Below are 24,483 nucleotides of genomic sequence, written 5' to 3'. Positions count from 1 at the left end.
TAATGTTCAAAACAATTCACAAATACTTATTTTCTGACCTAAAACACACATTTAAGTAGATTTTACATAAACTCTAAAAATTTTAAAATCAACTTACTTGATTGATTATTGTTGTTTTTTGTTGTTTGATTGTTGTTGGTTGCTTGATGCCTTAAAACGACTTCAGTTACAAATGCGATTGATTCAGTGAAAATGAGATTGAGAGAATTTTGAGAGAGTTGAGTGTGTTTGTTTGTTTTTGAAACTGCAATAGGAAGGGAAGAGGCAACACACCTTTTAGGTGTTCAACAAACCAAAAATATACTTGCGGTTCCATGCTATAGTTATATTTCTGGTTAGTTCCAAGGTTAATATGTGCGAAAAAAAATATACTTCTTATTTTGACATGCATTTTTAGAATTTCAGTGGTGTCGTCGGAAAAATATGGATGGAATAAAAAATTTCCAATATTATTAACTATCTCTTTTATAAATGGGTACATATACATACATAAGCCTGACTTATAAATGCCCAACTAAGATTGTTGCACTTGTGAAAACCGAAAACTGAAAGCCAAAAATTGCGAAAATGAATCCTCTTTGATTCATACATGAGCCTCAAATTCAATCCAACTTCGACGGAGTTTGATTCCACTGAGAATTTTGAAGCACCCTTTTTCAGTGGCTTTTCAAATCCCTACTTTAATGTTTCATGGGTAAATGAAAATGAGATAGAAAAATTGTTACTTTCAGTTTCTCTGAAGCAAATTGATAGCTTAAACCCTTCTGGGTAGTAACAATGCTTCCTGGGTTCGTTGCTGCCAGGAGAAAGATATCAACTTGGCCCCCTTTCTCTCAGAGATTAAAACAAACAGGTGGGGTGCATTTTCACCAACTTTATGAAAATGGTTTTATCAATTTTCTTCTTGTTTTTGTAGTTAATCTTGTCTTTTCTTGTTCATTATCATGTTTGGATAAACAACTCATTATAGAGCTTTTGCACAATAAGTGCTTATCACATTTAAGCTTTTGCATAATTTAAAATATTTTCATATAAGTCTCGTACTGTTTTCATAAGCTATCTTTGAGAACTTATAGAAATAAGTTGAAAACAACTTACGGGCATGTTATAAGCTCTCTCAATCGGTCTCACAAGTACTTATGCTAGTAATTAAGTTGAAATAATTTGTTTATGTTCAACTTCTTGTGATATCTAATTGTGTGTGGTTTAAACTAGCAGAAAATGAGATTGTTCAAATGTTTCGCTTGCCTGATTCCCAAGAAGAAAACGATGGTCTTCCCATGAAAGGAGGGAGAGTACTATTGAGGAGGGATCCTAATGCTAGAACATTGGATGAAAGATTCATTAGGATTTTGAAAATATTTAAATGGGGACCTGATGCCGAAAAGGCATTGGAAGTGCTGAAGCTTAAGCTTGATATTCGCTTGGTTCGCGAGGTTTTGAAGATAGATGTTGAGGTTAATGTGAAGATTCAGTTTTTTAAATGGGCTGGGAAGAAACGGAATTTTGAACACGATTCAACGACTTATATGGCTTTGATACGATGCTTGGATGAAAATAGGTTGGTTGGTGAACTGTGGAGGACGATACAAGAGATGGTTAAGGGTCCGTGCGCAATTGATCCTTCTGAGTTGTCTGAAATTGTGAAAATATTGGGTCGAGTTAAGATGGTTAATAAGGCATTATCTGTGTTTTATCAGGTTAAGGGTCGCAAGTGCAGACCTACGTCGAGCACTTACAATTCTGTCATCTTGATGCTGATGCAAGAGGGGCATCATGAGAAAGTTCATGAGCTGTATAACGAAATGTGCAGCGAGGGTTATTGTTTCCCTGATACATTTACTTATAGTGCACTAATATCAGTGTTTGCAAAGCTAAATCGCGATGATTCTGCCGTTAGATTATTTGATGAGATGAAGGAAAATGGATTACAGCCTACAGAAAAAATTTATACAACTTTAATGGGAATATACTTTAAGTTGGGTCGGGTTGAGGAAGCATTGAACCTAGTCCACGAGATGAGAATGCGGCGGTGTGCCCCAACTGTCTTTACTTATACGGAATTGATTAGGGGATTGGGAAAATCTGGGAGGGTTGAAGATGCATACGGAGTATACAAGAGTATGCTGAAAGATGGTTGCAGACCGGATGTTGTTCTGATGAATAATTTGATTAACATTTTCGGTAGATCAAATCGCTTAAAAGATGCTATTGAGCTTTTCACTGAAATGAAATTACTTAATTGCACACCTAATGTCGTTACATACAATACCATTATCAAATCATTATTTGAAGCCAAAGCTCCGCCTTCTGAGGCTTCTTCTTGGTTAGAGAGAATGAAAAAAGATGGAGTAGTTCCCAGCTCATTTACATATTCAATTCTCATAGACGGTTTCTGCAAAACAAATCGAGTTGAGAAAGCTTTGTTGCTTCTTGAGGAGATGGATGAAAAAGGCTTTCCACCTTGTCCTGCTGCATACTGCAGCCTGATCAATAGCCTCGGTAAAGCTAAACGCTACGAGGCTGCAAACGAGCTGTTCCAGGAATTGAAAGAGAACTGCGGAAGTTCGAGCGCTCGTGTGTATGCTGTCATGATTAAACATTTTGGAAAATGTGGGCGACTCAATGAAGCTATCAGTCTTTTCAACGAGATGAAAAAACTCGGATGCGTCCCTGATGTTTATGCTTATAATGCTCTCATGACAGGGATGGTAAGGGCCGACATGATGGACGAAGCTTTTTCGTTGTTTAGAGCTATGGAAGAAAATGGTTGCACACCAGATATAAACTCACATAATATCATCCTAAATGGCTTGGCTAGGACCGGTGGCCCGAAACGCGCTATTGAAATGTTCGAGAAAATGAAGAATTCTACTATTAAGCCAGATGCAGTTTCTTACAACACCGTTCTTGGCTGCTTCAGTCGTGCAGGTCTATTTGAAGAGGCCGCAAAGCTTATGAAAGAAATGAATTCAATGGGATTACAATATGATCTAATCACCTACTCTTCAATACTTGAGGCTGTTGGTAAGGTTGACGAAGATCGCAATCTGGTATAGTCATGAGAACAACCTGGTATCACTTTTTGAGTGGCTCTGGCAATTAAAGGCCGATTTTTCTGAAGTTCAAGGTATAGGAACCATTCAAGAAAACTTAAACTCTATTTAATTTGCATGACTTAAAAAAAACCTCATCCATAATCAATCTCAATCTGAGTTGAGAGATTTCTGGTATGTTTTAGAGCTTGTTTTCATTTGGAGTGAGTAATGATACTTACGCGAATGTCACAGACATCCCTGTCCTTTTATTGATCATTGAAGAACAATTGAATTTAAATTCCACATCTTTGTATCGGATCGAAATTTGTACAAGTTTGACACAGACTCATGTTCCTATCGATATAATATTTCATGTCTGCTTTACTCACTGATATAGAGCAGACTTAAGTCATGGAACTGCGGTGCATATGTTCGAAGTGAACAAGTGATATACAACATTTATTCTGGCTTCTGATCCATGTCTAGCAGTCATTATATAAAAGTTCATTTGGACTAATATCATGGTATAAGCTCTGGCACAACTGTTTGCAAGAACTTATCAAAATAGCTTTCTGTTTAGTCTATGTATTCTTTTAAATTTGTTTTCATAAGCTTCTCTAAATAGCTTGTTGTCATAAGTTGTATTTTTAACATTTATAAATTAAGTTGTATATTCAAATGACTCCTTACTTTATGCAGTGTAATATGTTATGATTTGTATTTAGAGTTTAGAACTATGCAGCAAAACTGGCCTACTAATCAATTTTTTGGGAAAATAGTTTTTTCAATAATGTTGATGTGGTTGTATTTCAGTGCAACTGTGCCAATTTTATGCAATCTTGAAGAGAACTATTCAATAGCATGCTTCACTTCATATGATATTTATGGTGATGAAATGGGAAAGAAAAGTTTCCCAATTTAGAATCACGACAAATGAGTTAGGGTGTCATTTGTCACCATTCACAAGTGAAATCCAAGATTCTTCTTTGCACGTTATGGTCTATCAGAAGCTCCAAATTTTACACATCTCACACTATTATGTCATATTTTTTATTTTAATTCTTTGTGGTCCTAAAGATGCCCCCATTTTTTTCCTGTCAAAAAGAAAGGTGAGTTTTGTCAAGAATGACACAGCCTCAGAGGGGTAAAAATTTTCTTCCAAATCCCATTAAACATTTTTTCAAACAAAAGCTACACGACTGCACAATGAAGATATATCATTGAGTTTCCAAACATCCACTAACAGTATGGAGGATAAATTTTGCTGTCGCCGCGATTACCAAAACTGTCGCGAAACTGCATTCGTCAACTACAAATGAACTATGACCAATCAAGCTTTAAATAAACATGAAAAAGAGGTCAAAGTTTCAAGTATAAATTGTATCACCAGAAAACAATCGACTCATTATGCTTGTTTTAACGAGCAGAAAATAATAAACATATAACATTATCATTCATAAATTTGACATAAGAAAGCAATGAACTCTAAAAATGCCAACAAGGTAATGATAATATATGGCTGAACCCAATTCTGATTCCAGTAAAAAGAACATTGCTGGCTGGCAAGTGTATTGCCTCAGAAATTTGAAGAATAGGCAAAATGCCTCAAATATGATACAACAACAAGCTGTCTGGTGTCTGCATTCTGTGTTATACAACAATGAGAACTACAATGCATAAGACTTAAGAGACCTGATTCAACATAATCATCATTCTAATCATCTCTTTGCTCGAATCTTAAAATCTCACTCTGCAATTTTTCAAAAATCTCTCTCTTTTGTGTTTCCAATTCAGTGAGGAAATCCATCCTCATCTTTTCCAGCTCCATCATCTGCTGCCTTTTATTATTTTCAATTTTCTCATAAATCTTACCGAAATTCTGAATGGAATCAGCAAGTAATTTGAAGGAAGAAGACTCGTCACTGCCCCTACCTTTCCTTCTTTTCTTTGCGCGGGGCCTTTCTAAACCTTCTACACCAATGGATTTGGTATTTGCGGGATTATCCCTCGTGTCATCCAATCCATTTGCATGATTAGCAAAAACTCTAGGCTTCAAAAAAACACTCTCTCTTGAGTCCAAACCACAAGAGAAACCGGCTTGTTGCGGTGGAGAAGACATTAACTTATCCATCTTTTTGAAGTAAACCCATTTTTTATCTCCGCCACCCATTTCCGAAAACTTAATCTTGTCCTTTTTGTATTTCTTCTTCAATGTATCCAAACGATTTCTACACTGAGTATCTGTCCTATCAACTTTTGAAACTTCTGATACCTTTTCTGCAACTTGTTGCCATTCATCAGATCGAAGACTCTTCCTTCCATGTTGAAGAAACCGATCACCCCACGCATCAAGAAGAACAAATGTCTCTTTCTCAGTCCACTCACTAAGCGAGTTTCTAGCCCCAAAAGATGGTTTAGTAGCAGAAGAAGCTGCAGCAGATGGTTCCGGCACCCGAGCTGCAAATTCATAAGTTGACATCAAACTCTTTAGCTTTTGCTTTTTTGGGTGCCACTCAAATTCATCTTCATTCATGATGGCATAGCTTTTCTGCTTATTGTCATTATCACCGTCGTTGTTATCACCATTTTCCTCCCTATCCTCATCCCCGTCATTGTCATCTTCATCCCTATCCCTATCCTCATCCCCATCCCCATCATTGTTATCTTCTTCATCAGCATGATTTCGGGAAAGCTGAAAGTTGTTATTTTGATCAACATCCTCATCACCGTCACCTTCATCTTCCCCTACTAACCGCTCTTCATCTTCTTCATCTCCTTCATCTCCATCATTGTTACCTTCATTTTCAAATGGCTGGGGATCCGGATTATTCCTCATAGGATGTTTCAGATAACCATACTCCTGATTTTCTTGTTGGTCATTATCATCATTTTCATCGCCATCCCCATCCATATCATCATCAACATCATCATCTTCATCAACATGATTCAGAGGAACTCGAACGCTCCTATTTCGATCAACGGCATCCTCCTCCTCCTCATCATCCACAACATCATCTTTCCCATCTAACCTATAATCATCTTCTTCATTGCCACCATTAAAATCTTCGGCGGATTCATTCACAACGGGACGAGAATAAGGAGAATTCCTAAAAGGATGTTTCTGATAACCATAACCTTGATTATGAGGGTGACTAACAGCATATGGGTTAGGGGGATACCTTGCAATTGCATCATTCTCAATGTCATCCATTTAGAATCCAATCACAATTCAAAACTATAGAAAATTGATTCTCAGTGATTACCAACCAATCACCAATCCTAATTCCTAAAGTGTTGCTCCAAAATCAAACCCCTAAACTAGATTCCTGATTCAAATCCACAATTATCTTTCATGGCTTCATGCAATCATTGACGGGTGGAATAAAAAATGCAACTTTGTCACAATACATAAAGGAAATTGTTGATTGCAAGCAAAAACCCTGAAAATTGATGGCAAAAAATGAAATGAAATTATGAAACTAAATTAGGAAAAATCTATATCAGTAGAAAGAGAATAAAGAGATTTGAGCAGTTGCAATGAAGAAACTGAAATTGAAATTGAAATTGAGATGAAATTGAAGGAGTTATGTTACCTGAAAAACGCAATTTGATAGGGAATTGGGAAAAAGTATAATCACAAGTTGCGCAGAAAGAGAAAGAGAGAAAGTGTGTGTAATCGAGAGAGGAGATGCTCGTTGCTAACATGAGCCGGTGGGTGTACTATAACATATATTTCAATTTAATTATATTCCTTGAATTGAATACTCCTCCATCTCATAATCTCATAAGTGGATCCAACTACTCTAGCAATACACTTTAGAGTGTAATAAAAGGGATAATATAAAAAAATTGTTACAAAAGAAAGAAGAAAACAAATTAAATTTATTAGAAATAGAGTTTATGTGTTGGGTTAGGGTTTTAAAAATCAGATTGTGACCGTTCGATTGGGTGAATCAAAAATTCGAAGAGTCTTCGATTTGCTATTGAACCAATGGAAACTAAACATAATCCGTAAAAATTGGCAAAATACTTACTTTTTAGAAAATCGATGAACTAAATGTTTATTTTTTTCTTAGACAAAATGTCGTCCTTTTGATAATTAAAAATAAATAAAATTAAAATATACGGAGACTTTGTTTAAAACTTATTTGCAATAATTTTTTCTCTTTAAATTAAATTTATCAGACACTGCAATTACTTTTATCATTCGATTTATGTTGCAATTATATTTTGTTCAAAACTTATTTGGATTTGTATTTTGTAGTATTTTGTTGTGTATGATGACTATGTTTAAAATTTAAATTTAAAGAATGAACTTGTAAAATTATGATATTTTGAATTTTTTTAGGTATTATGATTTTTTTAAAGACAAAGTCATTCGGTTCGAGCGGGTTAATAACTATATGGTTTTGTTATAGAAACCAGTTTATTCAACTGAATTATCTGGTTTAATCTGGTTTACTAATGCAGTTTGACCAATAATTCTGTGACTTAGTCCTCTCAATGGTTTGATGACTGGTCCGATTTTTAAACCATTGACATCAACTGCAAAGGCGTAACTAAATTCAGAAAATAAAAGTGTGAATTGGAATATTTTCAATAGAAAAAACGCACAGCTTATCCCTGTAGTATGTGCTTTAGATTACTTTCGAGGACGTGGATAACTAAAAAGAGTGTTCTCGAGCAATATATTTTTTATTCTTTAGATCAATACTGCATATTTGGGATACTTGTTTATAACTAACTTAATGAGTTTGATACTAAGAGAAGAGCATGTGTAACAAGACAAATTAGTAATGCCCACATTCTGGCAAGACCATGAAGATGTGTGAAAGGTACATCTAAAGTCAATGGGAGTTGGTATGTCATTACAACTTCCATCTACATTGATAATAGTGCCAGGTTAGTTAAGGGATTTCCACTTGATGAAATAGTTTTATGCGTGCCTTGTTGAGGTTTATTAAATTAGAAGCGAGAAGAGTCTGCCATGTAGTGAGAAGACTCTGAAGAACCAACTTCTAAAGATGTCAACTTCTAAAGACCAGGGTCTAAAGAAAGTCAACCTATGTAGGATTAGAACCTGAAGACTTGGACTCTGAACTTGACCAAGGATTAGAACCTGAAGACTCGGACTCTGAACCTGACCAAGGATCAGAACCTAAAGATCCCAGATTATGAATGAAGTCTACTTATGAAGATTCATCTTTTGAAGACTCAACACCTGAAGTCACTCAAAGCTCAAGGATCAAAAAACTCTGATAGGTCAGTATGAGACTCTGAAGACATTTTTTCTTCTTCTTATTGTCCTATTCTGATCACGTGAAGACTTAGCAAAAATTTGTAAGAGACAGAAGGAATGCAACTGATAATTCCTCTTGTAGCAAAGGATGTTCAAATAACCTCTAAATGGCATTAACCATATCAGAAAACTTTCCAACGTCTCTGATGATGCTTCTCTCAAAGACTCCTTGTGCATGAATTTTTCTCCAATGAATCTTTTGTGTTCCTCTATAAAAGGAGCTGAAAACTTGGAGAAAACACACAATACTGCGCCTTGACAAAAAAGAGTCATTAATCTGTCAAAACTATTGCACAAGCTTAAACTTATAACTTCTTATCAATTGTATATTCTTAGAAGTTCTTAAGTCTTATAGTCTTTTTGTGTTGTATTTTTTTACACTTCTGATTGTATATCAAGTGTAAGTAATAAATAATCCTTAATTTTTAAGATAGGTTGTTAGAAGTCTCTTGTTTGTTGCTTGAGCATCTGAAGTCTCTTGCTTGTGTGTTTGAGCATTAAAGTCTCTTACTTTTGTGTTTGAACATTTGGAAGTCTCTTGCTTATGTGCTTGAGAATTTTTAATCAGATTTGGTTATAGTGAAAATCCCTTGGAAGTGCAAGGGGACTTGACTACTCCTGTTTTGTGGGAGGAACTAGGATAATTGCTTATGTCTTTCTTCTTTACTTCTGAACTTTTATTCTGCAGCATACTTCAGACTCTCACTCTGATTCTAACCTTGTGTTCAAAATCTGATAAGATATTTTTAAGAGTAAAAGAAGAAAAGTTAACACAATTCAACCTCATCTTGTGTTTTTGTCACCTTCAGTTGGCATTAGAGCACAATCTGTGCTTTGACACTTAATAATGATATATAAAAAATCTTGAGAGAAAATATGTCTGGCGGTGAACCTGAATCTGATGTCAACTCTGGTTATTCTAATATAAATCATGATTATGGTGCTTCTGAGAAGAATAAATATATTTTTAGACCTCCAACCTTCATTGGAGATCATATTCCGTTTGATTGGTGGAAAAGTAAAATGTACACTCACATCATATGTCTTGATGATGAGTTATGGAATATTCTTGAATATGGCATTAACATTGAAGTAAATGGATTAGGTATGGTGGTTGACAAAAAAGGTCTCACACCTGCTCAGAAAGTTATATATATAGAACATCATAGAGTAAGAGAAATTCTGGTAGATGCTTTACTTGAGTACATCAAAATCATTGACAAATCTATTACTTAAACAATTTTCAAATCTCTTTGTGCTACTTACCGAGAAAATCAACAAGTTAAAGAGGTAAAGGCAAACCTTTTGGTCGAACAGTATGAACTGTCCATAATAAAGGAAGATGAAGACATTGAAACCATGTTTTCAAGGTTTTAAGTTCTTGTTTTTGGACTTCAGGTTTTAAACAAGAGTTATACAACTGTTGATCATGTCAAGAAGATTCTTAGGAGTCTTCCTATCACATACATGCCAAAAGTGACCGCTATTCAAGAAGCGAAAGACTTGAACATCATAAATCTTTAAAGTCTGATAAGCAATATGCAAAGTCATGAGATGAAGCTGATTGGAGATGAATCAACCAAGAAGTCAAAGTCTCTTACTTTGAAGTTTGATGATCATTCAACAAAATCTTCTCAAGAATAAATATATAAAGAACCTACTCATGAAGGAGGTTCTAAAGAAGATTTAGAAGATGAATAAATGACATTCATAATCAAGAAATTTTAATATTTAGCCAATAAGAATAATATAAGATTCTCATGCAGAGGCAATGGCTTCAGAGGGTTAAGCTCCAAAGTCAACAAAGATGACTAGAAGGGATGCTTCAACTGCAAGAAGCCTGGTCACTATATAGCTGATTGTCCACAGCTGCAAAAAGATTAACCAATGAAAGAAAGCTTTTAGAAGAACAACTTCAGCAACAAGGTGAAGAAAAGTCTTATGGCAACGTAGGATGAACTTGACAAAGAAGGAGAATTTGAAAAGGATGAAGAATAAGCCAATCTAGATCTGATGGATTCAATATCTTCAAACACAGAATATGAATCAGGTTCTGGTTCTGATGGATTTAATTACTTTAAGTTAAAACCTCATGGAACACTGTCAAGAGAAAGCCAGACACATGAATATTTTGAAAAAGCATTTTGTTCAAAAAACAAATGAAATAAAATCTATTTAAATTCAATATGATGATTTAGAAAGAAGTCAAATTAAAAATGTGTTTGATAAACCCCTGAGTGAGTGTGAAATATCTCTTCAGGAGTTTGTCATTTATAGCTTTAACAAGACAACACTTGCTTCCATGATCTATGGTGTTAACAGGAGTAAAGAAGAAGGTATTGGTTATTAAAAAACCTAATCCAAGGATGTAAACCCTGAATAATCCAATTGAAACTTCTTTCTCTAGCTCTGCGAAATAAGGGCTATATTTTCATTCTATACCAGCTGTTGATAAGGCAAAAGTTATGGATCAGTCAGAACTAAAAACTGAAGAATCTAAGGTTCTGGATAATTAAAATCCTAGTACTTCAAAGTCAAAGGTTTTGAAGAAACGAGAACCAAAGACTTAGAAGTAAAATGTTCTGAACAAATCAGAGCCAAGGACTCAGAAGTCAAAGGTTCTGAACAAGACAGAACCTAAGCCAACACGATCTAAAGTTATAAAAGGTTCACAACATAATAATAGAAGTAATTTAAGACCTAAAAATTTTAAACCAAAAGTCTTGAATAATCCAAAGCCTTATTTCACAAAGGCTTAGGTACAAAATCGGAAAAAGTCCTTCAAAACTAACCCGAAGTGACCCATAAGATTATGGGTACCTAAATCTCAAATTGTTTATGCAAAAGATGTGTGGAGCAAAGCAGCAATTATGGTACCTGGACAATGGCTGCTCACAACATATAACAGAAGAATCAAGCAGTTATGGTACCTTGTAATAATGCTGTTATTTATGTAGCAATGTATCCTATTCAACATTCGAGAATCAAGCACATAAAAATTAAACATTAATTCAGTAAGTTGACCGTGGAGGAGATTATTGATTTTGAGTCTTTTATAGTTAATGGGTATAATATACAACAATATTTCGAAGCTCAAGGATGGATGAACTTCTTTGACATGCTCAATGGTCCAACCTACCATTGCTTAGTTAAAGATTTTTGGGTTAGGGTTGAGGTCTATGATGAAGGTGCTACTGCTCTTGAGGAAACTGGAAAGTTAGAAGATTACTGGAAATGAAGATTTGAAAGGGAAATCTAGGGCTGAAATGGGCCTAGACGAATTCAAAGAGGTGAAAATCAGGTCTATTGCGATAGGTATGGTTGACATTGGAAGATGTGCTCTAAACACAAAAGACGACACCCTATAATCAAGTTTGATCAAAGAACTTCTATTTTTCAACAAAGAAGGTTTTGGTAAAGTGAAGAACATGAAGACTGAGTATAGGCTTTTGTTCAAAATTAGTCCTGGAACCAGAGATAAATGTTTTGATACAGTTGGGGAATCAGAAATGGATGCAGTTGAAAAAATGATGATCTTGAACAATGGCTCCGATCTACTTTACGGTGGTGTGGGGTGAACTTGCAACGTCCAAGTCAGTTCATGATTCAAGATGAGTCTAGTAAAAATGGAGATCAGGGATTGTATCTTGTTCTTAGCGTGTGAGCTAATTTATTTATACTTTGGGTCAGGCGGATTGAATTTGAAATGGATTGAGCCTTACTCATTTGGGCCTTTGTTCGGTTCAAAACAAGTATTAAAAACATAAAACTAAATACGATGAAAATATCATTGATCAATGTACAAAATATCATTGCTCGAATGCTCAATTTGTAATCCTACATAATACTCTGTCTTTCTCAAATTCTTCATCTTAAACTCTTTCTTTTAAGTGATTTATAACTTTTGGAAGTTCTTTAAGAATTTCGATGATATTACGTCATCAATATAAATTACACCAAATTATCTTCCACATCTTTTCATAAAAATACAGAGACAAATGAATCATATTTATGTCTCCCCTTAACACATATTCATTTAGACAATTATACCACATGCGACTATATTGTTTTGGCCCGTAAAAAGATTTATTTAATTTGTTGGAGTGGTCTTCTCAAAATCTAAAACTATGTGTATGACAGAAAAATTAAACCCTCAATAAAATTTCATGTAAATGACATTAACAAACGAGTCATACAAATAAATTGTTACAAGATCAATCATGTATAAATTATGTCCTTATGTGCTACATAGTTAATTAAATATAAAAAGATCTTGCACCGACAAAGAGATGAACATGTCTTATTAAAATCAATCAGATGTGTTTGTAAAATCTTTGAACAGTTTATCATTCTCATTTCATTTTTTTCTTCATAAAAAACCCTTGTATCCAAACAATTTCACACCTTGAAACGAATTTGATTTGATATTCTTCACTAAACTATTTAAAAACCAAAATAATTGATATAGAAAAAAAATTAATTCTCTCTATTTTCTATCACACAAAATATTTTTGAAACAAACTAAAGGTGAAGCTGTGGCCCATCTTAGATTGGACCCACACAAAAATATGAAGTTGTGAACATTTTGGTCAGTTATTTTTCTGAGCCTGGTCACACTCACCTTTTCTCCTTTGTCCTTTTTGTTTTCTTATTTACCCTCCCATAAAATTATCAACAATGAAGAAAACTTATCCAAATCAAAGTCTAATTAATTTTACAGAATTGTTAAAATTTCAGATTAATAAAAGCATTTTATTTAATAATCAACTTGTCATCTTTATTCCTTTTTCTTTTAAACAACTCGTACGGCTATAGTTTATTGCTTATGGTTGAACTTCTCTATCCAACATTATTACAAATCATTATAAAAATAAATCACTCATGATCTTTCATCCACTTTTAAAAAAGCATAATATGTTATTCATAAGATTTTTCATACATTATAAAGAACAAATTTATTTATTAATAGATTTCATATAAAAAAAGGTTAGTCTCTTACAATATAATGATATAAAATTCAAATTTTAGTTAAGAAAATATTTATATTTATTATCTAATATATCTAAATATGAAATTTCCAATAAAAGTATTCAAATCCAAATAAAAAATGTAAATTGATTTAAAAGAAAATTAACAAACTATAAATTAATTCAAAAAATTTAAAATTATAAAAAAATAAATATTATTAAATGTGTTTGATTCAGAAATTCAATATGCATATTAGTTTTTAAAATCGATTAAAACTGAACCAATTATATACATATATTTTATATTTATTTATTTTTATTAATATGATATATTGTATTAATTTATTATTTGTTGATATTTAATTTAATATTATTTATTATTTTTTAATATTTCATTTGTTTCAGACATAATTGATATTTCTTTTTTTAAAAATTTAATTTTTAATATATTATACAATATATATTTTTACAATATATTATTTATAGGATTTATAATATTAATATTATTAAAAAATTATATTTTTTAATTTGAATATTTAAAAATCAATTCAAAATAAATAATTGTCATTCAAAATCAAAATCAAAACAAAGCGATGAGTAATTTTATTTTTAAGTCAGATGAATTTTATCCTAAAATCAATTTAAATTACGCTACAGCCGCTAATCTCCTATAAGAAGAGTCTATAAAAAATATCCCCTCTATTTCCATTTATAAATAAATTTTGACTTTTTTTAATTTATTGAATAAATGATATATTTAGATTATATATAAGCTAGATACAATTTAAAAAATTAAAATTGACTATAGAAATGGAGGGGTAAGATTTAAAAACATTTTGATTTATTTTATTTTATTTTTATTTATCTTATTTTGAGCATTATATCAATAAATAAATAATAATAAAACATTATAAATAAAGAATTATGAATATTATACTAAATACGTTGTATATACATGTACCATACGTATTTTCTGACCTCAATCATGAAAGAGAGATGAGAAAGACAGAAAAAGAGTGAGAGAGAGAAGCAGTACTTTCAGAATAAGCGGTTCACTGTGTCTCTCTGACTTCGATGCATGCAAGAGGCCGAACAAGATGATGCAAAAATTCTTCTGATTTTTTAAACTAAGTAAGAAAAATGTGTTGAAACAATTCTCTATTGCAACAATTTTGCATTTCTGTTGAAAAAAAAATAGGTTAATTTATAGTAAATTTGTCTGTTTTTTCTGTTCCTTAAATTTCTGACATCAATCTTATGAGCTCTTGGATTTTCTTTTCTTTTTCTACTCTGCTTCTTCAAATGTGTTGCGGTTTTTACTTTTCATGTAATGAAGGTTTTTTTTTCTTCTTGTTTTGAGTAAATAATCAGAGACCCTTTTGTAGATTTTGACAGATTGATTGTTTTTGATGATAATCAGATTCTGAGTTAGTATAAGTCATGGTTGATTTCGGAGTATTTGATGAAAACTATGTTAAAAAGGAAAATAAAAATCTTTTGCCATTGTATTGTTGGATTCTGATCATCTGAAAAATTTATGTTGTTTTTATGTCTCCTAGTTGCTAGATCTTTGTTCATAGATTATATTTTTCAAGTTGATTTTGTAGCATTTTGTTGTTGGGAATGTTTATGGAAAGTGTTTTAGTTGAATCAGTTCCTCAATTTCTAATGAGATTTAGTTAAAACGGAGATTTTACTGGGAGTTGCAAATATTCTTGATCGATTTGCCGATTTTTTGACTATTCTATGGCAAATGCAAAGTAGATAACCGGTTACGTAATGGTGTTTTCGTTAGTTTTTCAGAATGTGATGATGCTGGAAGGAAGTGCTGATTTCATCCTTTGAAGAGGAATGAGGTGGTAAATTCTCGGAAGTATTTTGATATCATGGCCGATTCTTCTTCCAATTTCTCTTTATCTTCTGAAACAATAAGCCCGAGACAAATATGCTCCTCAATTTTTCACACTTCTGGTTCAAGCATGGGAGTTGGTGTGAAAAATTTACCGGAGTTTGAATCCGTCTGGAGTCCTACTTCTCCTCTCGATTGCAGACTCTTCTCGAATCTTGGTAATGTTTTCGGTGTTAAGTCTTCTAGGAAAGTTGAGCATAAGAAGCCGTTAGATGGAAGTAAAGTAGGCCTTGGCATCATAACTTCTCTGGTTAACGAAACCATATCTAGTGACGAGATCCTTGGTGAATTTCAGAGGAAAAATATAATTTTCGGATCACAGGTGAAGAATGGCATGCGTCAATTCTCAAACAAAAACCTTTCTCTTGCGTCTGGTTTGAAAACCAATTCCTTGCCCAAAAACTATGTAATTTCACTTCCTTCTGAAACCAAAAGTCCCTTATCGGAAGTTGAAAGATTTGACGACGGTGTCAATCGGGAATCTTTGCCTGATTCCTCCAAACCTTCTTCGTTGATCAACTCAACTCAAAACTCTAATTCGGGAACCAATGATTTGTTTGTAGAAGTTAAGTCTACAACATCGAGCTTTGCTCCGGTTATGAACAGAAGCTCACAGATAGATGATTCTTTAAAAATCAAATCATGTCCACTTCCGATATATGTAGGCTCACTCTCTGCAAAAGAGATAGAGCTTTCGGAGGATTATACTTGTATAATCTCTCATGGTCCAAATCCTAAGCGAACACATATATTCGGTGACTGCATTTTGGAGTGTGACAACAATGACTTTACCGAGTTCAGCAAGAAAGAAGAACCGGCTTTCAAATCTTCTCAAGAATCAGCGCCTCATCGTTTTGACAGTGTTACGAGCTTTTGTTACTCGTGTAGTAAGAAATTAGACGAGGAGGAAGTCATTTACGCATATAGGTTTGTCTTAAACATGTCACTTTTCTATCACGAGTTTTTTTCAGTTAAGACATTAATATTAGTCGTAATTTATTGTATATATATGTTGCAGTGCGGAGAAAGCATTTTGCAGTTTTAAGTGTCGATCGGAGGAGATTTTCGCAGAAGATGAAATGGAGAAAACTTGCAATAACTCAGAAGAGCACTCTCCTAACTCAAGTTACCATGACGATATCTTCCTCATGGCTCTGCAAGTTTCCAAATAATATGCTTTTTTTATGAAACTATTGTGAAGGTAAAAGGCGTAGACAATCGGCTATGTGGATTTGTTTTTGCTTTTGGATTTTGGTTATTGCTGTGCAGAATATGCTATGTGTTAGTTATCAAGAACCGAATTTCATGGTTTTGTAGTTAGGAAAAAAAAGAGTTTCTCCATTATGATAACTCAGAACAGCTATGTGCATTGTAATGTTTGATGGATGAGCTGAAAGTGGCTACTGGGCCCTCTCTCATCTATATTTTATTGTCTATCATTGTTTTTTGATTCTACTTTTGTTTATATTCCACTTTTGCTATTCTAAACCCAATCATATTGCATATTTGTATACTGTATTGTTTGTATATCACGTGTCGATGTTTGGATAAGAGTTATATTATACATGATAAAATATTATATCTTGTCTTGTCTGCAAACACTGTTTCACGGTTTGGTCCAGGAAGGAAAATCGAGTCGAATTGAATTGTTACAACCGAACTGCTAATTGTTTGGTTGTAAAGTTAGTTCAGAGACACAGAACCAATGCACGAACCTTTACACTAGAATCCAGATTAAACCAATCTAGTGTAAAGGGTTCGTGTATTGGTTCCGTGTCTTTGAACTAATTTTACCGAAAATTGAATTCTACCTTTTTGTACCGAACTGATTCTCTGTGAATTGAACTGTGACAAGTTGCTAGTATTAACTGATATTAGCACTGTTTAGAAAACCAAAAAATCGAACTGAATATATGAACTCCTAAAAAAACCGAAAAATGAATTGAGCCTTTAAATCAAACCGAACTGCACTGGAAAAAAACTAAACCGTGATGAATAGTTTTAGTTTGTGAACTACTGTCATAGTTCGGTTCTTTCGGTGTGGTTCAGCAGATTCTTTTGAACTGTTCTAGTGGTTTGATTCATGTTGGCAACTCCACATGGTGTTTGGTTGTTGTCCTTGTTGCATTGTTTGAGTATTATTGGTTTGGTCAGAACCTGAATTTGGAATGATAATTTTTGTTATGAAGAGCTATCAAATTACCAAATAACTATAAAATTTCAATTATGTATCCATAAAGTTCTTTCACTCTCTTCTTATGAAGAGCTTATTGAGCCTAATTATCACTTCATGGCTTGAGGACAAAATTGATTAAGTGATCAACTTCTAACTCTAAACTTTGTTGCTATTAACATGTGCAACTTGCAAACAAGAAACTGATACCAAATTACCAATAATACTTTCATTTCTGATGCCAAAACATGTCTCTCTTAGGAACACTTTCCCTCTAATCAGATAGTACAAAAATTGCTTATGTAGCAGAAAATACAAGATTTTTTTCCCTTAAGCGAGTATTTCTCGCAAAAAACAAAAAACTACGACGGTTCTTCTAAGATCTCTTCCATATCCTAGAACACCTTTGATTGAAAATCAAGGTTCAGCTTTCTCTGATGTCGAAATATCAGCCAAAGCTTCTCCGACTGTGAGATATACGCCTTTAAATCCAAAGGTATCCAAAATCTTCGACATATGTAACTTCTCCATCACATTTCCAACCGGATTTACCAACACAAACTGCAGTAGCAAATTATAACATGTTAGAAAGCAAATAATCGAAGTTTTTTTAGGCCGTTTGAAATCAATGTCGATTAGTGTTTGTACCTGAAGTGATCTCTTTTCCAGCATCTTTCTAAGTTCACCTAAAGTTTCAAGTCCACTTGTGTCTATTGCTGTGACAGCTGAAAAAACGAAAACATTGTTAAGTGAAGATGTTCATAGCCGATCGATAGTGCACGTTGTTCGATGTTAGAGCGATGAAATCATTACCTGTCATGTCTAAAATTATGCACTTCAATGCATTTCCGTTATTTTCTTTTACTCGTTCTTCCTCTTCTCGCACCCATCTCAGTATCCTGTGATAGGAGAAGCTCTTAATCATATGAATCATGCATTCATTCAAAGAAATATATACTGAACTTAACAAATTCAAATTTTAGAAATCTTTTTATCGAACCTCTCTCGAAGGTAAGTTGAATTCGCGAAATAGATTGGAGACTCGACAGCCAAAATGAGAAACGAAGGAACTCTTAAAGCTTCTTTGTATTGGTTTATGTTATGGAATATTTGTGTTCCTGGTATGTTCCCCAAAACCAAAGTGTTTGGTCTCGAGACATGAAGTAGGATCTTGAAGACTGATATCGCAACCTGAAGATTTTCGCCAGTAAAATTGTTATAAATAACACGTAAACACCAACAAAGTTTTACAATACCGATGCCACGGTATTTAAACTCGTATATTCAGATCAGCTTACCGCTATACTGAGGCCTAAAGGTACAGAAAGGAAGAGAACACCGAAAAAGGAGCACATGCAGGCCAAGAAATCAAGTTTGTCAACCTTCCACAGTTTATGTGCAGCTTGATAATCTATCAGTCCAATCACCGCAGCGATGATGATGGTCGCTAAGACAACGTTTGGCGTATAGTAAAAGAGCGGCATGAGAAACAAAAGGGTGACTAGAACAGCTGAAGCCATGATTATATTAGAAACAGCAGTCTGTGCTCCAGCATTGTAGTTAACAGCCGTTCGAGAAAACGATCCCGTTGTGACATAGCATGAAGTGCAAGAACCAGCTATGTTCATTATACCAATAGCCATCATTTCTTTGTTTCCATCCACTTGGTAATTCTTCAGTGCTGCAAATGTTCTACCAACTGCAATTCCTTCCTAAAAAAAACATACGAAAATTTGGTCGAATACGAGTAAATCACACAGTTAACATCATGCGATATATCTAAGTACAAAATCTCGATGCAGTGCTTACAGTGAGAGATAGAATCCCAGTGACAATGCCGGTTTTGATAGCAAGAGCCAAGTAAGGACCATTGAAGTATAACAGGTTTACTGATGGTGGATTAACACCCCTTGATAAGTGTCCAATCTGCCGAATAATACACAGATAATCGGTTATTAAAATCGATCGATATTTTAATCGAACGGTTACGATGAAGTAAGTATAAAATTTTCTTACCACTGAAATTTGATGAGTTTTATTTCTGAGAAGAAAGACTAAAATTGTTGACAGAATAACTGATGTTAAAGGTGCAGCTGCTGAAGCCCAGAAGAGTTTTGGTTTCCTCAAACTCTGATGCAAATTTTTCATAAAGAATATTTATTTAAATCTTATAAAAAGTAAAAAATGAATAAATAAAATAGCCAAAGAAAATTATCATATAGTATATGATTTAATGTAAAGATAGAGAAATTTACAATGTGTCTTGTTGTGAGAAGGAATGCTAAGAAACCAAATCCCATAACAATAGTTTGCCATGACCACTGCAAAAAAAAATTAAGATACTTTAGTTAATTTACACTACCATCATAACATTTAAAAATTACCCTTATACCCTCATTCTTTTGTTATAATTTTTTTTATTAAACTCTTATTAGTGATCAAGCAAAAAAGAATCTTTAAAGATAAAAAAATTGGAATATGATTCTTTATTATAATTGTAATTAGCACCACAAGAAAGCATATGTGAAAATAAAATAGCCATCCTTTGCTTAGAAATCATGCAAGGACAATATTGACCAAATTTGTATTGAAGACAAAGACAACCCATATAGTAAATGCAAAATTATTCTATAAAAAGTTTATCCATTTTTAATCTCCATATTTTATAAAAGAGAGTACTTTTATTTCTCTAAAAATAATGATAAAATTGAATAAAAATATAAATCATTTTTAGTTGACTTAAAAAATAATATTTTTTTTTATAGAAACTAAACACACACTATTCTAAACAAAATTTTTATTTTTAAATTTATTAAATAATTTATGTATTTGATCTAGATATAAGTAAGATACATTAATTATTTAATGAAGTGAAAATATTTGCTTATAAGAGTTTTATTTAATATTTACCTCATTCTTTTGGTTGTAAACAGAGAGCAAAACAGGAATAATTTGCATCTTGTTAGTAAAATGCACAATTCCAAGCAACCCTTTCAATTGTTGTAATGAAACAATGATAGCAGCACCAGCCATGAAACCAACCAATGTTGCTTTTGATAGAAAATCAATTACAAAACCCAACCTGAACATAGTCAAAATCAAACATTCATTAATTTTTTTATAATTGAAAAACCAATTAAAATAATCTTAAAATACTATAAAATATTCTGAATTTGACCAAAAATCAACCTTAATATGCCAAGGGAAGCTTGGAATAAACCAGCAACAAAAGTTGCAGTGAAAGCCAATTGAAGATAAAGAGTTGGATCTTTAGTGAAAGAAACACTTTCACTCAACATTGATCCCATAACCAATGATGCAATTGAAACTGGTCCAACTCCAACATGTCTTGAACTTCCAAGCAAAGCATATATCAATGGAGGCACAAAACTTGAATCTGAAATCATATTCAATTTTTTTCCATCATAATCATTTCACTAATTAAATAAAACTATAAACAAAATTAAATTAAATTCTTACATAATCCAATAATAGGTGGCAAGTTTGCCAACTTCGCATAACTTATCCCCTGCAATTTAATAGACAAATAGTTTCAGATAGACCCAGACACCAAACACAATACTGTTAATAATAAAAATAAATTAATACAACATATGTCTCGGTGTTTGGTGTCTGGTCTAATTGATCAGACATATCAGACACCGAGACATATGCAACCACTACATGCAACCATTTCATGCAACCTTTACCTGGGGAATGGAGAGGCTGGCAATGGTGAGGCCGGAGACGATATCGGAACGGAGGAGTTTGAGGCTATAGTTGGAGCCCCATTGAAAAATGGGGAACAAGAATTGAAGAGTAAGAAGAAACTTAGTGAAAGATGGTTGGTTTTTGAAACGGTGTAAAGGATCATCAGGGAAGAAGATTTCAGAGAGTCTTTGTTTGAGTTTGAAGAGTGAAGTTCGCTGTGGTGGTAAACGAACTTGATGAATTGGAATTTCAGTTTGGATTTTCATGGTGGATTCTTCAAAGTGTTCTACTCTGTTGCAATTCATGCCCATGTTTTTTTTTTTCTCTAATAACTCTTTCTTACACTTTTCTCTTTTCATATGTAAACTAACCCATTTTATAGAAGTTAGGGGCATTTATCAGGGGCTTTTTCGTCCTTTTCTTACTATTTAAATCCTCCTGTTTTCCGTTGATTTTTTTAGTGTTTTTATTAGTTAATGTTTTATTTATTATTAAAATTTAATTAATTGACAATGGTTGATACATTGAAATATTGATTGTGTATATCAATTAATCTCTTATTATTATTTAAAAAATTTAATTGAAATGGAAATTTAGTATAAATTTTATATCGCGTAGTAAATATTAACTTTTATTAGAGGGTCATGCTAACGAGTGTGCTCTGGAAAAACTGGTTAAGCATTACAAATAAAGAAATTATTCTAGATTAATGCATTGAATAAACATAATATTCTTTAGAAAAATTAATTATTTATGATTTCAATGCATTAAATACATATATTTTAGATAAAAAAATTATCTTTTTAATCTATTAAACAATGCTCTACTTACTTTTTTAATCTCTTAATCAGCGCCCCGGGACACTCGTTAGCATTACCCTTTATTAAATATATCTAAAATAAAGATTATGGATAAGTGCCAGATTTATTGTGCAAAACTTTTTACATAACAATTAATCTCTATTATAAATGGATAGTGGAATAAATTCACTTAAAAAATATTTATACAAAAATTTTTAAGACAAAAGTTCTAAGAAAATATTACTTATAGAAAATATAAAACTACATTTAGTATGAGTTGTTTTTTCGATTTCTAAATTTACTATCAATATGTAATGTAGGGAGTATTTTATATATAGTTTCTAGCCACTTTACAAGTTTATTTTTCACAAAAAATAAAATTTTATAACTTTTTATTGATAACAAATGATCAATATAATATGGTCATAATAATGTTTTTTTATTTCTTAAATAATTTTTTTAACTTTAAATCAACATTTAATATTTGACTTTATTTGACTTATTATTTAACTTTATCTTTTTAGTCAAGATTTCTATTATCACTTTATTTGACTTCTTATTATTATTATTATTATTATTATTATTATTATTATTATTTAATATTTTAAGTTTAATTATTATTTGTGTCCCTCTATTTTATCCATTCACAAAATTAATCCTCATATAAATAAATTAGTTTATAAAATAAAGTTAAATAACATGATCAAAATTTAAATATTGCCAATACTAAAGATTAGTTCTATAAATAAAGTAAAATAATTTAAATATGAATTTATTTAAAATAGCTTCTAATGAAGAATTTTTTCAAAACATGTAATTTCAATTTATTAAAAGTTCTTACATTGAATATCAAAATTATTAAATTTTAAAATCACTCTTTTAATTTATAATAAATAAATTCATTTAAAAAAATATAATTAATTTTTTTAAAATTTATATATATATATATATATATATATATATATATATATATATATATATATATATATATATTTTAAATCATAGTCTTCATATTGAATCTAATCTAATAATTAATATTTTATGATTAACACTTTTATTTAGTTAATCATTCAATTAAATCTAAAAGAAAAATCTAATTTATAAGTTAAATTTACTCTTAGAATGAGAGAGAGAGAAGTGTTACTATTTAAAGTAGGGAGACTAGTATCATAAATAAGATAAAATAAAGAAGGAAAACTATATTTTATCCAATTTTATAAAATTTCAACGATGATATTCTATTTAAAAACATTTAAAAATCAAATAATTAGTTATTAATATGTAAATTTGACTTTCTTTTGATACATTTGATAATTAATATATTTAGTTTATATATGAATTGGATATTATTAATTGTCAAATGTATTTAAAAATAAATAAATTTATTTATACTAGTGACCCGCGAATGTTAGAGGTGTTTACAATTCGGTTTGGATCAATTTTGAGGTAAAAATTCATCTCTTTCAAAGATAAATTTATTCGTGGTTCAATTCGGTTTTGAATAATTAATTAAAAAAATCTGATCCGATCCAATTACTTGCGGTTTGTTTTGGATTGATTTTTGGTTATTCTAATTACAATTTTTATTATTGATTAAGATTATAAAAATGCTAATAAATAATAGAGATGATATAATATATAACATATATTATATTAAAAATTAATATTAGATAATGAGAATAATCGATTATGATTGAAATAAATAAAATAATAAAAATAAATAGATTTAACTAAACTAAAAAATAGTATTAAATAAAATAAGTATCATTGATAAATTAACACAACATATTATATTAATAAATAAATAAATAAATATAAAATATATATTTGAGCTTTGATTTGGTTTGGATCGATTTTAAAAAATCAATCTAAAATTTATTTCGAACCATGCAGTTTTTATAAAATGACATCCAAATACATCAAATAATATTTGTTTTTTTTTTATATAGTTTTTGATTTTTTGAATCAGTTTGCAATTTTTATTTGGATCGGTTTAAATTTGAACACACCTGATAAATGTGCATTATATTATGACAACTCATAACTAATTATTTAAATAATTAATTTAGTGACAATTTTTAATTATTGAAAACACGTGAGTTTAAGATTACAACATCAATCAGAGTCAAAATATTAATCAACTGAAATAAACTTTTATTTGTATAAATTATATTTGATAGAAAAAATAAATTACAAATGTTGATTTTTCGCAATTGAAAACCAGGAATTTTAAAAAATCCTAGTCAAATATTTGAAGTGAAATATAAGAATGTCAATTTCTCTATTGTAAAAATATAAAAAAAAATTATTAAATGAGTAATCTACAATATAAGAAAATAAGTTTGGTCTAGAAAGTGCGTAATTGTCCCTATTTTTAATTTGTGCTGTCACGTGGGTAATCTAGTACCAACTTCGGCTCTTTTCCAACTCTTTCAATCTTGCAATGCATGCTGCTATTTTTTTAGATTAAAAAAATTATTTCTTAGAAAATGCTACTTTTTCTTCCCCTATTATACCTACTTTTTACTATTTAGATCTAAAAAATTATCATAAAAACTAATTTTTATTTTTGTTAATTTTTGGGAG

The 24,483-nt window shown here is 31.6% G+C and overlaps 4 protein-coding genes across 5 annotated transcripts; 2 read left to right on the top strand and 2 right to left on the bottom strand.

Annotated features, from left to right (window-relative positions):
* The first annotated feature begins 509 nt into the window (after nucleotides 1–509).
* LOC131654119 (pentatricopeptide repeat-containing protein At3g16010) lies at nucleotides 510–3,729 on the top strand. Its single transcript, XM_058924542.1, has 2 exons — nucleotides 510–853; nucleotides 1,219–3,729. Exons 1-2 carry the CDS (start codon nucleotides 778–780, stop codon nucleotides 3,057–3,059), a joined length of 1,917 nt encoding a protein of 638 aa, XP_058780525.1. The 5' UTR covers nucleotides 510–777; the 3' UTR covers nucleotides 3,060–3,729.
* An 812-nt stretch (nucleotides 3,730–4,541) lies between these two features.
* On the bottom strand, nucleotides 4,542–6,806 carry LOC131654120 (uncharacterized). Its single transcript, XM_058924543.1, has 2 exons — nucleotides 6,632–6,806; nucleotides 4,542–6,478 (listed from the first exon to the last, which is right to left on the bottom strand). Exon 2 carries the CDS (start codon nucleotides 6,247–6,249, stop codon nucleotides 4,753–4,755), a length of 1,497 nt encoding a protein of 498 aa, XP_058780526.1. The 5' UTR covers nucleotides 6,250–6,478; nucleotides 6,632–6,806; the 3' UTR covers nucleotides 4,542–4,752.
* Nucleotides 6,807–14,279: 7,473 nt separating this feature from the next.
* Nucleotides 14,280–16,668, top strand: LOC131654118 (FCS-Like Zinc finger 10-like). 2 transcript variants are annotated; one of them, XM_058924540.1, is made up of 3 exons: nucleotides 14,280–14,435; nucleotides 15,108–16,140; nucleotides 16,232–16,668. In XM_058924540.1, the coding sequence occupies exons 2-3, from the start codon at nucleotides 15,191–15,193 to the stop codon at nucleotides 16,383–16,385; spliced, it is 1,104 nt and encodes a 367-aa protein (XP_058780523.1). In that variant the 5' UTR covers nucleotides 14,280–14,435; nucleotides 15,108–15,190; the 3' UTR covers nucleotides 16,386–16,668. The 2 variants fall into 2 exon arrangements, with proteins under 2 accessions (XP_058780523.1, XP_058780524.1); XM_058924541.1 differs by having other exon boundaries at nucleotides 14,283–14,435; nucleotides 15,100–16,140.
* A 922-nt stretch (nucleotides 16,669–17,590) lies between these two features.
* On the bottom strand, nucleotides 17,591–21,434 carry LOC131654117 (probable sulfate transporter 3.4). Its single transcript, XM_058924539.1, has 12 exons — nucleotides 21,097–21,434; nucleotides 20,867–20,915; nucleotides 20,576–20,783; nucleotides 20,297–20,468; nucleotides 19,642–19,707; nucleotides 19,403–19,516; nucleotides 19,196–19,312; nucleotides 18,685–19,098; nucleotides 18,387–18,577; nucleotides 18,200–18,285; nucleotides 18,035–18,111; nucleotides 17,591–17,947 (listed from the first exon to the last, which is right to left on the bottom strand). Exons 1-12 carry the CDS (start codon nucleotides 21,406–21,408, stop codon nucleotides 17,804–17,806), a joined length of 1,950 nt encoding a protein of 649 aa, XP_058780522.1. The 5' UTR covers nucleotides 21,409–21,434; the 3' UTR covers nucleotides 17,591–17,803.
* Nucleotides 21,435–24,483: the final 3,049 nt, after the last annotated feature.

The sequence above is a fragment of the Vicia villosa genome, linkage group LG2, assembly GCF_029867415.1.
Source record: "Vicia villosa cultivar HV-30 ecotype Madison, WI linkage group LG2, Vvil1.0, whole genome shotgun sequence".
Taxonomy (NCBI): domain Eukaryota; kingdom Viridiplantae; phylum Streptophyta; class Magnoliopsida; order Fabales; family Fabaceae; genus Vicia; species Vicia villosa.
The sequence above is the reverse complement of the archived record's forward strand: the minus strand, read 5'-3'. Positions and strand labels throughout refer to the sequence as shown.

What these genes read in the sequence shown, in the direction of transcription:
- LOC131654119 (XM_058924542.1), top strand. Translation starts at nt 778, where the DNA reads ATGCTTCCTGGGTTCGTTGCTGCCAGGAGAAAGATATCAACTTGGCCC. An exon ending in TCAGAGATTAAAACAAACAG is followed by an intron (nt 854 to 1,218) that starts GTGGGGTGCATT and finishes TTAAACTAGCAG; the next exon opens with AAAATGAGATTGTTCAAATG.
- LOC131654120 (XM_058924543.1), bottom strand. Translation starts at nt 6,249, where the DNA reads ATGGATGACATTGAGAATGATGCAATTGCAAGGTATCCCCCTAACCCA.
- LOC131654118 (XM_058924540.1), top strand. Translation starts at nt 15,191, where the DNA reads ATGGCCGATTCTTCTTCCAATTTCTCTTTATCTTCTGAAACAATAAGC. An exon ending in GAAGTCATTTACGCATATAG is followed by an intron (nt 16,141 to 16,231) that starts GTTTGTCTTAAA and finishes TATATGTTGCAG; the next exon opens with TGCGGAGAAAGCATTTTGCA.
- LOC131654117 (XM_058924539.1), bottom strand. Translation starts at nt 21,408, where the DNA reads ATGGGCATGAATTGCAACAGAGTAGAACACTTTGAAGAATCCACCATG. An exon ending in CCAGCCTCTCCATTCCCCAG is followed by an intron (nt 20,916 to 21,096) that starts GTAAAGGTTGCA and finishes ATTAAATTGCAG; the next exon opens with GGGATAAGTTATGCGAAGTT. An exon ending in CTGGGATTCTATCTCTCACT is followed by an intron (nt 19,099 to 19,195) that starts GTAAGCACTGCA and finishes TGTTTTTTTTAG; the next exon opens with GAAGGAATTGCAGTTGGTAG.